General features: G+C 41.8%; 1 protein-coding gene across 2 annotated transcripts in view; it reads left to right on the top strand.

Annotated features, from left to right (window-relative positions):
• The window catches only part of LOC131888155 (uncharacterized), a 27,664-nt gene continuing 12,797 nt past the window's right edge, over window positions 1-14,867 (top strand). Inside the window, exons 1-3 of one of the 2 annotated variants that reach the window (XM_059236941.1) lie at window positions 1-198; window positions 318-544; window positions 2,402-2,790. In XM_059236941.1, coding sequence (XP_059092924.1) covers window positions 2,515-2,790 — 276 coding nt within the window. In that variant the 5' untranslated portion in view covers window positions 1-198; window positions 318-544; window positions 2,402-2,514. Of the gene's footprint in view, window positions 545-2,401; window positions 2,791-14,867 lie in introns of both variants that reach the window. The other variant, XM_059236940.1, reaches the window with a different exon arrangement.

Below are 14,867 nucleotides of genomic sequence, written 5' to 3'. Positions count from 1 at the left end.
TTACTGGGATGTCACCAGGCAAATGAGACGCCTCCTTTATAAGTCTCCAACGTTCAGGGTCTGGTCCACCGCGAAGTCTCTTCTTCTGTCGGAAGCTCACCTTACCGCAGGTTCTGAGTCCCTTTGGACCCTTCACCGTTGCGTTCGTCGTCGCCGTCTTCATCATCATCATCATCATCTCCGCCGTCACTACATACAGTAAGTAGTAGTGCGCGTACCTTGGCCTTTTCGGTTAGGCAGCAGGTTCGACCTTTTGGAGTCACAAAAGGGAAGTGAGGCTCCAAATAGCCTTTACTCCTCGTGGGTCTTCGTTCTAGGTGAGAGAGCACGGCCTCGACAGGATCCTTCTTTTCCCTCTCGGTGTCCATCCAAACTTGGATGTTGAGTTGTGGGTTGGGAGTGGAGAAAGAAGTCTCTCCTCCGCCTTTGCTTCGGGTCCTTGTTCCACCTCCATGAATTCGTCTTTACGTCAGTTCTGCTTGTTGCTTCGAGACACGTTCAGTGACAAAAGGTTGTGTGTGGCTTTCACGTGGACAATTAAAAGGTGAGCCATGACAACGTTCCAAAATGTGCCAAACTGGTCCTCTCGAGTATTGTGATTGATTAAATTGATTCAGACCCTCAGAGATTATTGCTCGACTTCTATTTTGACCAAGTAAATCCCAGGGACCATTATGGTCCGGGTGGACTTATGACATATGATATGCATAATGAGTAGACCTAAGAATAAAGGTAAAAACTTAAGACTTGGGCTTTTACTTTCTTTGGCCAAATTCGGGACAAATTTCCTTAAACTTCATTTTGGGAGAAAAATAACTTTGTGTTGTAGCGGTTTGGCGGTTTTCATGCTAACTTCATAAATTTGGGTCGCATTGCAATGGTTTTCACCGTGACCAGTTTTGCCACTAATTGTTTAAAAATGAACTGCCTAAGAGAATATGAATGTAAGCAACATTTTTTAAATGCAGAAAACCCACCTCTCTTGATGAAAAAAAATAATGGGCCTCAAGATCAAGCGGCAAAGATTGCTCGCCAAATGCAAAAGCAAGGACAAATACATAATTTACAATTTCTTTCAAGAGGTTTATTTTCAACGTCTTATTCATCCTATTTTCATTTGAATAACATTTTGGGTTAAGTTGTAATGCTTCTCCATTCTTCAATCATCTAAGACCACCTCAAATGATTCATTTTGAAGATGAAGCCTAAAATTTAAGTGGCAAGAATTTTTTCTCTTTTACTAGGAAAGCAATAAGTTATTTAGTTTTGATGGACCCTGTTTGCATCGTGGCTCTGAAGACTTGCCATAGCAGTATCCAAAAAACATATATTTTGAGTCAATCAAAATTTTCGGGGCATGCTTGCATTATTCAGCATTCTTAGGCTGACCAATAGTGGCATGGCGATGTTTTGTTTCATGAAATGAGTCAAAATCGACTACCTGTTTTGGTAAATATGGCAACCTTTTGCTTATCTTTTTGGCCAATATTCAACCCCTTTTTTACAGATCCAATAACTCGTTTTTATATCAAAACGATAAGAAAAATGACCTCCTAAAGTCATGTCTTGTCTTTTAATAATGTTATTTGACCTTTGCTATTTGTCTCAGTGTAGCTTTTATTTTGAAAAAGTAAACTTAGTTGCACAGCAATTCAATTTCAAGTTTGATTTAAAGAACATCAATATTACCTAAGATTTAGTGATAAATGAGTTACTTGGCAGGAAGAAAAAATAGACTGTCAGGACATCATATCCACTTGCGTTAGTAAACTTATTGAGGATGCGAAATTATCTGTTCTGGTAAATTTCTTGAACCCAAAGTCAGACTTGGACAAGTTTTTGACTAAAATTCCGGATCAACCTTATATTCAAGGATTAGCCAGATCAGCCAACTCCAATTCGTTGGTCGATCAAATAATATATATAAATAAAAGTCAAGTATAATAATTAATCTTCTCGTCTTCAACTGCTGGGATTCCAATCCCGGTAGCGGTAAGGAAGTCCGCACAAAAAAAAACTATTCGGAAAATCCTCTCGGCCTTTTTGGTCCATCGATTGAGGCGTTTTTGGTGCAAAAAAATGATCGCGTTGGTTATTGATTAAGTATATATGATAGTTACCTTTAAACAATAAACTCGACCTTGAAAAGGATGTTTTGGTTGATTATTAGATTTGTAGCAAAGGCTTGGCCATGCACGAAATGTGACATGGACTCGACTTTCAGTCGGAGTGTTTTCCACGGTGGCCAAGGAGAGAAAAATGACCGTCCAGATTGAATAAAGTAGACTTCAGTCGTGTTCCCATCTGGAACACTTGTGCCACTTGCACACAAGGCAGACACACAGAGACAGACAGGCAGAACGAGTTAGCACACCTCGGAGTTTTTCTCGTTTCATTTCAGGAGGAAATTGGATCAAATTACACTCCAGCTTCGCCACAACCAGAATCTCATTTCCTCTACAATGGTGTTCAAAGGCCAAGGCTGAGTACGAATTGGGCTATTGGGGTCTCGACATGCCTTGTGGCAAAGAGAGACCCCAAAGTGCCTTGGATGTGATGGTTACATCTTCTAAGGACACACTGGGACACGCCCAACAACAGGGCGAGAAGCCCAACAGTCACAACAGCTCAATTACTAGTGCGGTTACTATGGATCAGCCAACAGGAAAAGCTGAAGATGGCGCCAAAGTCGGAAAACAGAATGATCAGTCTTGGCTGAGAAAGAATCTCATTGGACGAACGCCGTCTCTGCCCAATTCGCTGGGAAAGAAGAAACAGACTTTCTTGAAGGTAAGGCCAGACATGATTTTCTATCGATCAATTTCCGCAAGTCGGTCATGGAGGGACCAACCGTGATGTTTAGCAATTGCACCCAGTTGTTGGTCTACTCGATACCTCTTTTCCACTCACTTTGACCCAACTTGTTTAGATATCCGGGTAAACTCTCTTCAAGTCTTGGTGTGGGATCGGATTCCAATATTTTACGTCGCAGACATTTTTACCCTGTATGCCATCCACAGTTATGAACCCCCATTTTTGACCAATATCCTTTCACATACCTGTTCCACATCATACGAAACCCCAGTTTTTGTACTGAACCTTGTGTCTTGTCCACGAGCTGACCATATACTTGATCTCGAATTGTCGATATTCGTGGAAGAAGTTCTGGCCTTGTCCCAAAAAGTGCTCCGAAAATATATCATGCTATCGCCTTACTCAATTCCCGTCTTGCCACAGAGTATGAGGAGAGAATATCTCTATTTGAAGATGAAAAGACGAATAAAACGTGGGCTAGTTGTCGAGAAGGCCTCGTCTTCACCTATATGTAAACCGTGGTTCTTAGTTATTGGCTGGTTTGCGTGCGTGATCGAAGATCAAAGCTTGTTGGATCCGTGGTCCAACCGGTACATGCTGTACAATCTGTACAGTTTATGTTCAGTTCGTATATATAGGTACGTACACCAGATCTACTGGGCGAAAGACTAGCCTCTTAAGGGAGCTCGTCGAACAATGGCTGTGGAGACCGACAGTTTCTCAAGCAAGATTCATCTTCGCTTGAAACCCTGCTTTCAGCTAAGACCATTGTCATTTTGCTTGGAACTGAGGTGAATAGTAAATATTAATCCATCTACAATAAAGCACTCATATCAGGGAGCCACCAAAATGACCAAAAATCAGTGACAGTCCAAATGACAAAGTTTATCGAAACCACAAAGAGGCTCCAAAGCTAAACAGGATAGTTATGTACAACCCACTCCGTGCTTAGAGTATTTTAGAGTGCTGTAGGAAATTGGAAACCCTGCGTGAAGAAAATGACATTTAAAGGGTCCACTTGTCAATGAGGCAAGTGCCAAGTTACCTTTGACCAATGATGTTGACGAAGGAAAATCGTCTTGACAGGCTCCATTAGTCATTAAGAGCCCTCCGTATATGTGACATTACTTTCCAACAAGGTTAATTATCAAAGGCGGAACACCACTTACTTCAAATTGTTTTGGACTGAAAAAGCCTGTCACAATTACAGTTGTTCATCGTCATCGCTCTCCCGCACTGTATCCAATACTTTTGAACAGATCCCTCCTTGTTTATCGTTAGGTTGTAGGTCTCGTGTGGTTAGCCAACAAAGCTGACCATCGCGCGGTTCATTTTTTTCGATAATCATTTCGATTGTGCGGTATCTGATTGGTTCTAGGACTAAACAAGGGTGGCTGAAAAAGGAGAATGAAATCAAGGAGTCTCTCAAGGTAGGAAACATCATATTACTCATCGATGGAAAAGACCTTTGGAGCCAGTGATCCTCAGTTCCAAATACCATGATCAACATTGACCTCTGGCGAGAGCTTTTTTGTTGAAAGTTCTGACCACTTTACCACAGCTTGTGTGAAATGGTACACTTGTTCCTTCAAATCCTGTTCAGAGCTTCAGTCTAGCGTCTTGTTCCTGGTTCTGACATTGATCTGCTCTGGACAGGTCCAATTTAAGTGTCAGGTTAATTTCATCTCCGTATTACGTGCAATCGACATAATCAAGGGCGTTCGTGCTCATCGCCATGTCAAATGGGAATGGGGGTTTAAAAGGTTAAATGTAGCTCCATTGGCTCAGTTTCAAGCGGACCATTTCCCAGAACGAGAATTCATGCTGCATAGAATGCCCTTGGAAACATGAGAGCACTCACTTTGAATTCACTACTCGCAAAATGTAAGATATGGTACTTTGAGTGAAATGTAGGGCATGACATTTGTACTGAAGTAAAAGGAAAAGACTAATTTCCCCATCATTGAAGAGGGAATGGTTTGAGGCCAACCAATGAATGGAAATTGAACCTATCAGTTTTGGCGTGTTGTTTAACACGTGCTCCTTGACAATATCCACCTACGCTGGCTTTTGTGCGTGAGGTCGAAATGTGTATGGCTGATCTTATTTGGAATGAATTTGCTTTGTAAAGAGGTCAGCCAGAAATAGCTTCACCATTAAGCTTAAAGATCGCGTAAATATGTCGCTTGACAATAGCTCATTTTGAACATTCTATGTGATTTTAAGAGCGTGGTCCATGCTTTTCAACAGGACATATAGATTATTCGGAGTTCGATGCGTTTAGTAGCAATAACATTATTCGAAAATCAAATGGGAAAAGGTGCATTGATCTTTTCAAGAATAGAAAAATTGACGGATTGTCATTCTGAATTCGTCGATTCGTTTGGCTGGATAGCAGAATTTGACGGCCCCCAAGTTGACATTACAACACCCTAAAAAATTGACAAAGTATCTATCATCATTTAGATATGGAAGATGTAACTGAAGTGCTCTAATGCATTGTCACCTCCATACGTGTCGTCTTTTTTTCCTAATGCATGTCCTTGGAAATATTACATAATATTTGTTCAAGTTGAATCTGTAGGCGCTACTTAAATGATTTGGCAAGAATCCTTTCGTTCATCCCTTTGTCCATGGCATGCACAGCATCTATCATTTACGGAAAACCCCTGTTGCCTTTGCCTTTTGCGATTCATTGATCATTATGTCAATGATCTAAAGTGCAAAAATTATGGCAAGAACATCTTGAACTGTCAGATGTAGCTAATTTCCCAATAAGCTTTCCATTCCCTATTCTCCCCATAAAAATGATCAGGGAGGCCGAGCAAACCCAATGGAAAATGTGAAATGAACATTTTTCCTTAATGAGTAGTAAACGAACATCGTCATAATTGATTTTAAATCCATCCCTCAGAACGATAGCCACTTAAAGCCACGACAAGACCAAAAAAGTTGGCGTCATTTAGAAATCCATTCTAAAATGCACGTTATTGCAAATGAGTTCGCAAATATTGGTCAAAGGTTAAGAGGTTAGACTTTCTTGTGTGAGATTTCCCTTTCCAGGAGGATTTATTGGATTGTTCATCAACGTTGTCGGTGGCCGTTATTTAAACCATGGCGCATCCAATCCATTTAAACCTCCTTCAACCAAACCACCCTCCCTCTCTTTCCCAAACTCTGCTATTTCGGGCCAGCTTCTCGTTGGTGCAATATCATGCGCGAAGGATTCAGTTGTTGATCGGAGTTTGCAGAGGAAGCGTGAGGACAAACCACGCTCTCTGTATTCTCTGTATATTCTCTGTGTAGCGCAGGAGTTCAGGACGGTGTGCGGGTGTTTTGTGGGCTGGGTCAGCTCATCCATATTGACCCTTTTAAATGTTGCCCAACGGTCATTCTGTCATTGACTCCCAGACTCCCAGACAAAAGAGTTGGTGAAGTGAGACTCGTTAGAAAAAATGTGCAGATTTTTGTTCAACTTGACAAGAAAGGTCATTTTCAAGACTGCCAGTTGTGCTTTCTGGTTCACGGACATCGTCTATGACACCAGTCAAACTCGCGATTTGATTTCGAGCTACTACAAGGCCGGATACTTGATCTTCATCGTATTTTCCCTGTCGTTCTTGGGCATGTTCTCGCTTATGGTGCACGATTTCATGATGTACAAATGATTTTCGAGTGTTTTGCCAAATTCCAACACCCCAGAACCCACAGTAATAGTAGGCAGAGAATGATTACCAAACAACAGTCTCCCGATTTGGACGGAGCGGAGGATGATTTCCAATCTCTGCCCCATTTGACCTCACATCTATCCCACCAAAGTGCCCATCATGAAGATACCCATTCCGATCAGCCGTGCAGTTTACCTTCCGTCCCACATGAGGGCAGCACCGGTACCACCACCCTCAGAAAAAGGCTGTACAAGCCTCACCCTCCACAAAAACCTCGATTCCTTCTCAGTCAGGTATGAAGCGAAGTTGCGACATTTCTGGTTGAGGTATGAATTCAAATGCATGCAATAAATCGCCATCCCACACTCACATAACATCTCGGGTATTTGTCTCTCTTGAATCTAGTAAAAAGATGCTTGCTGCTATGGCATAGTTATCCGACTATTTCAAATTTTTTAACCATTCAAAATCATCAATTCTTCTCATAGGACAACTTCTCCTAGAAACCTTGATTTTATCTAAATAGTCAGTTTATACAGAATTTCTCATTTGTGTGTTGTTGTGCGTTACATAAATATTTAGAGGAGAACAGGGCCTTGCAATCTCATGCGGTTTTGCGAAAATGAGGTTTGGGGCTTCCTCCTGGGTCAAATCAGTGTGCAGTCTATAGGAATGCACACTGAACAACCTCGGGATTAGATTTGGGTGGGAAAAACGATCTGCCTGTCTGGGCACATTGTACGTACCTCCCAGGGATCTTGTAACGAATCCCACTTCTCAGTCACCTGCTCTGATTTGTTTGCTTTCTCTCTTCAAACGGAAAGAGTCAGATCCACTTTCCTCGGATGCAAGGCCTTTCCTTGACACAACAAGTCCTTTTGATCTCTTGGTTAAATATGTGAAAATCCATGCAAAGGTGGAAAGCACATACCAGCCTCAGTCCCGTGGGTGGATGTTGTTTCAGCTGGTCTTAGATCCCTGCCACTCTTCACAAAGAGAATTAACGGTCGGGGGAATGAGAAAATAACCCCCATAAATTCAGGAACTGACTTCTTCTCGCATTGAGCTTGTGAAGGCGAAGAAATTGGTCTGCATACCTCGCTCGCATCTCATTTGGTACTCAAAGATCATTCTGGAAGGCTGTGTATTCCAGTTCTTGGAACACTCAATTAGGTACTTAGCAATATAAAATCCATAATGACGGCGTGTTACATTGGGTTGATAAGTGACATGATTCACGCATAAACATAGCACATGTATGTACTTTGAGAACCATTGTTTGTCACTATCATACTCATCCGAGGCCAAAGCGAAAATGAACAAATGTTATGTATTCTTGGAAAACAGGTGGCTGCCTATATCTTGTTTTGTACCATTATTAGTATTACAGGGCACGAACAATACGGCGAGCAGTCTTTGGGAAGAAACCTACTACAAGCTTGTTGTTGCCACCAAATTTCCCAAGGGTCTGCATTTGAGTTTGTGGGTCGTCTGGGATCACCCGTTAATGTTCCCTTTTTCTGAAGAGGCACATGCTTTTTAGGGAAGCCACTTAACTGGATTGGCTGGAACGACAACAAAACAAACATATTGTGGTGGAGCTATAGCATTTGAAGAACTTAATGGCCATTCCCGAAGTTACTTCAAAAGATAACTTTGGTTGGACCAAGTTGGCGTGGCAAATGGTTTCTCCAGAATCTATCAAAAACATCCAACTAAATCGTTCGGACAGCCGCAAAGACCATTGAAGAGTGTCTCTATTCTCTACAAATCATTTGATTTAGTACTCTTCTAGACAAGAGTGTCGTTTCAAGTCCCGCTGTGCAGATTTGTCTCCGAAATTAAGATCTTCTCCAAGATGAAGACGAAAGAGACGATTCGTTTTGGTCCAAAACAGTTCACACCATTACGACGATTGTGTTCAAAATCCTTGCCACTATCACCCACTTCCAGAAGTATCTCGATTATCGTTTCAACTCATCTTCAAAATTGGTCATCAACTCATCATCGTCCACTAACAGCAGTCCTTTCCCAGTGTTGTTTCACAATAAAATACTTTCCAAAGAGGAAACAACCACAGCCACCGGTAGAATCGTTCAGTCTTCATTTGCTCGAGAATAAATTGAGCTCGCTTTTGGAGGCCCAACCAAATTGTCTTGCCTCAAATGCCTCCTAGCCTTATTGCCGAGTTCAGCCCATCCAGCGAGATACCAATCGGGCCTATTCAAACGAGCAATTTGTGTTGATCCCACACGTCTAGGTGCAATAATTGAAAATGGCACCTGTCTGTTGTTCTGAAGGCATTGAGATGAAAACACATTAGGTAGTGGATGAGAAATACTACTACTTCTTGATCAAGTTCCTGTTGTTCAAGATTTAGGAGCTCTAGGAAGGACAATATCCGATTGGCAACAACCTTGAGAGTTAACTTTTAAGTCGATCACAAACATCCTCTAAATTGAACCCAATGTCCGGCCACCAGTTCGCATTGGAATTTAAATTCTGTATAGGAGAGCAAATTAGCTCCACTTTCTCTCTCCTGATTTTTTAGGCTTTGCAAGTCCACTTGAGATGAGATTTCCTGATTCCTTATTGTGTTTTTTTTGCAGACATGGCACAAATTTCATTCATAGACTTTTTTTGCTTTGAAGCGATTCAACATCAGATCTGATGCCGATGTGATAGTCCTCCTCTTTCGTTCTCAGCATGAACGGCTTTGAGAGCGAAGGGATTATCATCACCAGTGGACTCGCAGATTAAATGAGATTCTTCTTGGGACGGATTTAGCCAGAGGTTCGCAAGAATTCGAGATCGCTTGAGATTGGCGAAACGTTCAAGCAAAACGATTGAGGGTCGCAAAAGTTGGAGTTGAAAGTGATCGCTGAGAAAACCTCACAACTTGAGAGGAGGCTAAGCAGAACTGAAAGGATTCTTCTCTGAGTTAGCCATTTCTTTTCGATTTATCTTCGCTGGCACCATTGATGTCACTTCCAAGACGTGCTTCTACATTTTTGATGACGATCAATCGGACTTTCATCAATAATAGCTAAACCAAGAATTGAATTCACAACTCTAACTCCTGAGTTGCAATGCAATCCAATTGGTTGCTTTAATTCCATCAACACACATACCGTATATCTACGATCGATAACCCTATTATACGAAGTTGCAAAGCATTTATCCCCAAGACCAAGTAGATCCAACATCCGCATTTCTATGGAACAGATCCCTATCAAATAATCGTGTTCATACAAGCCGCATGAATGGGGTTTCCAAGTCAGATTGAGGAACCATGCTTGATGTACGGAGAGGTGAATTAGAAACCCACTCGAAGTAGGTAATCGGGGGGGGAGGAGAAACATTAATGCTCCCATTAATTGAGGTGACGGGAAAGTAACAACAAGGATTCCCCGTTGTGTACGGCATCCACCTCAAGTGAAGAGTGGATCATGTTCTTTTGGAGGATCCTGTTTTTATGGAAATTGGAGTGGAAGGTGCAGGGAGATAGATGTCTTCCTGAGTTGATATGCATAATTGATTCTAATCCACATAGCCTGCCTGAGAAGCGGAAAGGCAGGTGTAGAAAAATTTCTGGAGAGTTTGGCAAAAGAGCCCTTTTTCTGGTATTCGTTGTGGCGAGGGATAAATTAGGAAAAGGTTTCTTTGTTGTTCGATCTCGGAATGAAAAACGTGTCGTCAAGAGCTTTTGTGTCCCAAAGAGGAATATAACCAAAGGTCTCCAAGTTCCAGTCTTTCCCTTCCTCCCTTTCGCCATGATCTAAAAAAAGTGAGTAGGGCTAGGAAAAAGTTAGAACCAACGTCACAGAAGTTTGTGGAACAGGGTCACCAAGAAGGGGGTTTGGTTCCACTTGATTGCTTTCTCGACAAGTTCAAAAAGTGCATGGAATACAAGGGAGTTGATTGTGTTTGATGATATACATTAATACCACAGGAAATAAGTGTCTTGCAATGAGCATGAGAGCCTCACGGATTGAACGGATTCCGAGCGTGTGCTCATTTCTGCCTCCGTCACCAAATCGTTTTCAGATTGGCTTAGTTCCTGTCCCAGAGTTGGAAATTTGGAGGAAGTTTCCGAGACAACAAGAAAGTAAATAGAGTTGGTTAGCACCACACTCAACAACATTGAATACCAATTTGATCATTTGCTGACTCGTTTTCTACTGGACTGGATTGATCATCATCTTTCGCTGTTTAAGGTGTGAAGACTTAGCTGTGTTTTGAATGAAATGTTCCTAGATAAGTTAAAGTGATCTAAAAACTGTTCAATTATGAGCACTAATTTACAACACAGAATAGTTAACCCGCAAAGATCTTGCCACTTTTGAGGGGTGAATTTACTTCCCCCAAGAGCTTTTCAGTATTCAATCCATCACTATTTCTAACTTCTAATTCATCACTCTAATTTCCTAATATATTGACACATAGCTGTGATGAACGAGAATCTATTAGCACAAGCATTGACAACAATACACAATAATCTTGGAACGAGATGAGGGATTTATCCTTTGAAGTTTCAGGGTTATTGTTATTCATCATTAATAATCTAGACTTTGTAACCCTACATCCTTATGTAAATCCAACAACTGACTTAGGCCAGAAAGTTCCTCAATTACCCATGTTTATTGCTGGAGATTAGTATTGATTTTTCCTGTCTGTGGGAGTACAAGTTCCAATGAATAACAAAAGAACGCTCTTTCCACTTTGGCCTCGAAACAATGTACAAACTGAGTGGTTGACGTCCATAGCCTCAGGGGAGCTCATTCTTCATCATTTGTCTATGAGGAGCATCCCAATGCAAACAAAAAAGATTCCCGTGTTGATGTGATGTTCAATTTCGAAGGTTCTCTTGATTTCGCGCACTCAACTCATCCCCCCCTCCAAAAAAGGGCCCTGATTAAAGGCCTGAATTTCTGAGAGCAACTCGCACTCTCTCTGTTGTTCTGTACTCTCTTCCAAGGATTGAGTGCTTTGGGGGGAATCCGAAATCTCTCCCATTGTTATGTTATTGCTGTCTCCCAATGGAAACTTAGGAATGATGCGGATTGTATAGGATGGCTCCCTCTAGAAGGGAGCCGTTCGTTCTTGCAACTATTGGACGTATTGTTACATTCACCGTTCTTGCGGTTGATGTCAGAGCATTGGATCCTGGATTATAGAGAACTTCCCCTAGGATCCGCTGCGTACGTAGAGCATGCACGTGCAAATTGTAGCAAACCTCCTTGCCATTTTTCCCTTTGATATGTTGAAAGTTTTACAAGGAGCTAGCTGCGAGCCTCGAATGGCATTCCAAGCTGCTTTTACATACATGCATAGCGGTTTGTGAAAATTCCGGTCCCCATTTCAATGGAAAGGAAATTACCTCCATCTCTTCTTTCTTTTTTTCTGTGTTTCCCTCGCTCATCTCCTTGGCTGAATTGGAGCAGAGCATTCATGAGACTGAATGCTAAACACTCAATGGTTGAATTCTATTCGCGGAAGTCGTCTTTCAGGTCTGTAATTCGCCAGGGTGCCGGTCTTCTTTAGGGTGGCCTAAAAGCCTCAAAAATATCCTGACGAACAAAAGGCATTCCGAATTCCCAATTCTTGGGGCCCTTGCTCATTGTCAAGTAGAAGAATTAAGAAGGTATGTGTAAGGAGGTGAACCTCAGACAAAGTGCCTTTTTAGTTGAAGAAAAAAGGGTATTAAGGGCCCTTTCAAAATGTCAATGTCTCAAGAAGACTACTCAGAATGCTCGTGGCTTTGGTTTTGGCTGAGGTTGTTTTCCGAACATAACAATAGGACGGACACATCCGAATTCCTCCTGATGGGAAGTAATTGATCATGGTGGTTAGGTGGCTGCTCGCAGGGTCAATTAGATTTCCATTGACAAGCAAAATTGGCAGACCCTCCGACCGGCTTGAAGCAAGCCAATTGCTTTGTGCGCTTATGTTGTAGTATGTGATCCTATTTTGTTTCTTCAAGTTCAAGACCGTTCAGGGCTAAAGAGGCAAGCATTCTCCAAAGTCATTGAAAAAATCCTCCATTCATTCCCACCATTCCAGGGCCCCTTAGGCATGATGGCAAAGGGAGCAGGGAAAAAAGGAGGCAAGGTCTTCTTCTTCCTCCTCTTCTTTCAGTTCTGAAAGTTCTTGATCTTCCGCCATGACGTTTCTTCAACTCAACAGGGTCGACTGAATATTCCGATTGGCCACGAGGTCACCTTCAACTACACAAGAGGCCTAATCGGTCGGGCATAAACGATTTCCTAGCGAAGATCTTTCCTGAGGAGTGCAGTGACATTTTTGCTCGGAGTTGAACTCGATTCTTGTCCTTTGATGAGGAACATCCTTCTCACCCTTTACTGAGTGCTGATAGACAGACGAGAACATGCCGGGACAAGCAGTCCCATTATGAAGCCGTGTCAAGTCTTTGCAGGGATCTTTCAGGGATTTACTTTTGGCCTATGCCGGACTCCCTCATTCTCCTAAATCCTCTGCTCAGCTTTTGCTCCCATCAAAATCAAGAAGTGATTAAGACGCATTGATGAGAACCTACAACCAACGTGGCCATCCTCCTCCTCCACCTCCTCCTATACCTCCTCCACCTTCTCGTTCAAGAAGATCCTCTTCGTCCAATTCACGAAGGTGGGAGGAGCTAATAGAATCCTGAGCTGGAACTCGGATGAGAAGTGGGGAATGTGTGGAATTTTTTGATTTGCATTCCATAAACACATACCCATAGTCCAGGGTGTGTGTGTATTGTGGCCTAAGGAGCGAGGAGGAGTTAGAGGGGGGTCTTAGAACGGTTAATCTTCATATGCATTGGCATCATTTCTTGGTTTTGATGGGCTCAATTGGCTTCGTTTGGTGAGAATCACAATGCAGAGCGTCGGTACTTGGCTCACTCCTTTCGTGACAAGCATGACAATCAACATTTATTTAAGTGGCCATTCATCGAAGCACATCTGGATGTGGACAGGATTACAATCCTTCCAGTACACTCGCTATTAATCGATCCAGAAGGAATGTTCAGCTATTTAACTGGTAAAACCACTACCTAGAGCTTGAAAGAAGGAATCTCGATTCCCATGGCAAATTGGGAGGTCTCAGGTGTACGTATTATTAGAAAACAAGATGATGACTTGAATCGCATCAGAGGCATTCTCAAGATCAGAAAATATCATCACGTCCTTCAAAGAAGTGGCGTGCGTATGTTGGTTGCACACGTACATACTACAAACAGAGTCTCTGCTGGTTGCATAAATCGACGATCCTAATCTCATTTGCATGTTAAACGGGGATGAAGATGTGTCCGATAAGAAGTGTTCATAAACGTATATACGGTACATAACTACGTACAGTTGTCCACTTGGTACTAAGGAAGGTTCGAAAAGATTATGACTCTGTGAGAAGTAGACGAAATACCAACAATGACTCTGATTGCATCAATGCCTTGGTAAGCAGGACAGTACCACTGAGGTTGGTTACATTGCACAAAGTGTACAGCAAGGAAATCGGATGACATTTCTGAAGTGAAATGGGCCTCTTTCGCTCGAATTAGAACGGAAGTTTCCGCCCAAGAATGCACTCATGGTGAGAGACTCAAATCATTTTGGGGTCTTGTGGATTGTTCTTTCAACTTTAAATTGTAGTTATTGGTGTGGTGAAGGAGAACCAAGACAAAATCTTGCCAATTGGAGCAAAATATGGCATAAGCCCATTCGAACCTGTGGTGGAAGATGAATTAAGCTTTACATAGAGGTAGATAGGTACATGCCTAGATATGTATGTTCTCAACTTGTACTGCACTAATGTACAGATATACGAATTTGAATTCACTTTTGCATATGTTTCTGCTTGTATTCTGGAAATTCCACCAAGATATGGTACACTAATATTCAATAGCAACCAGTGGCAAAATAGTGTGCAATTTTTTTTTACCTCACTTCCATAACGAGACTTGGGGGTCTTTGGAAACCTCTTTATCATTTGGTATATGAATCCGCTGAACTTGGCCTTGATCCAACGGACTTTTGGAATCGATTAGTTGCCATGATAAGTTATAGAATGAGGAATGTTAAGAAATATATCACTTTAGTAGTAATAGGTGGTATGGACAAAGGCGACAGGAACTCTTAGATTTGATACAGAGATTACAATTTTCTAGTTTGCTTTATGCTTGTGAGGCGATGCTTCAGTAAATGCATGTAACACCATCTAACTTGTTTAGGATCAGGTGTTCTTTTATAAACACAATTTGGACGAATACTCAACTAGTCATACTCATTCACCATTATATCTTGATACTGATCTAAAAGTTAGTGCCCAAGATAGGCCCCTCATACTGTAACAAATCTCGATATTTCGATATTATTGATTGCTAAT

The sequence above is a fragment of the Tigriopus californicus genome, chromosome 10, assembly GCF_007210705.1.
Source record: "Tigriopus californicus strain San Diego chromosome 10, Tcal_SD_v2.1, whole genome shotgun sequence".
NCBI classification, from domain to species: Eukaryota; Metazoa; Arthropoda; class Copepoda; order Harpacticoida; family Harpacticidae; genus Tigriopus; species Tigriopus californicus.
This window is presented reverse-complemented; position numbering and strand designations above follow the sequence as displayed.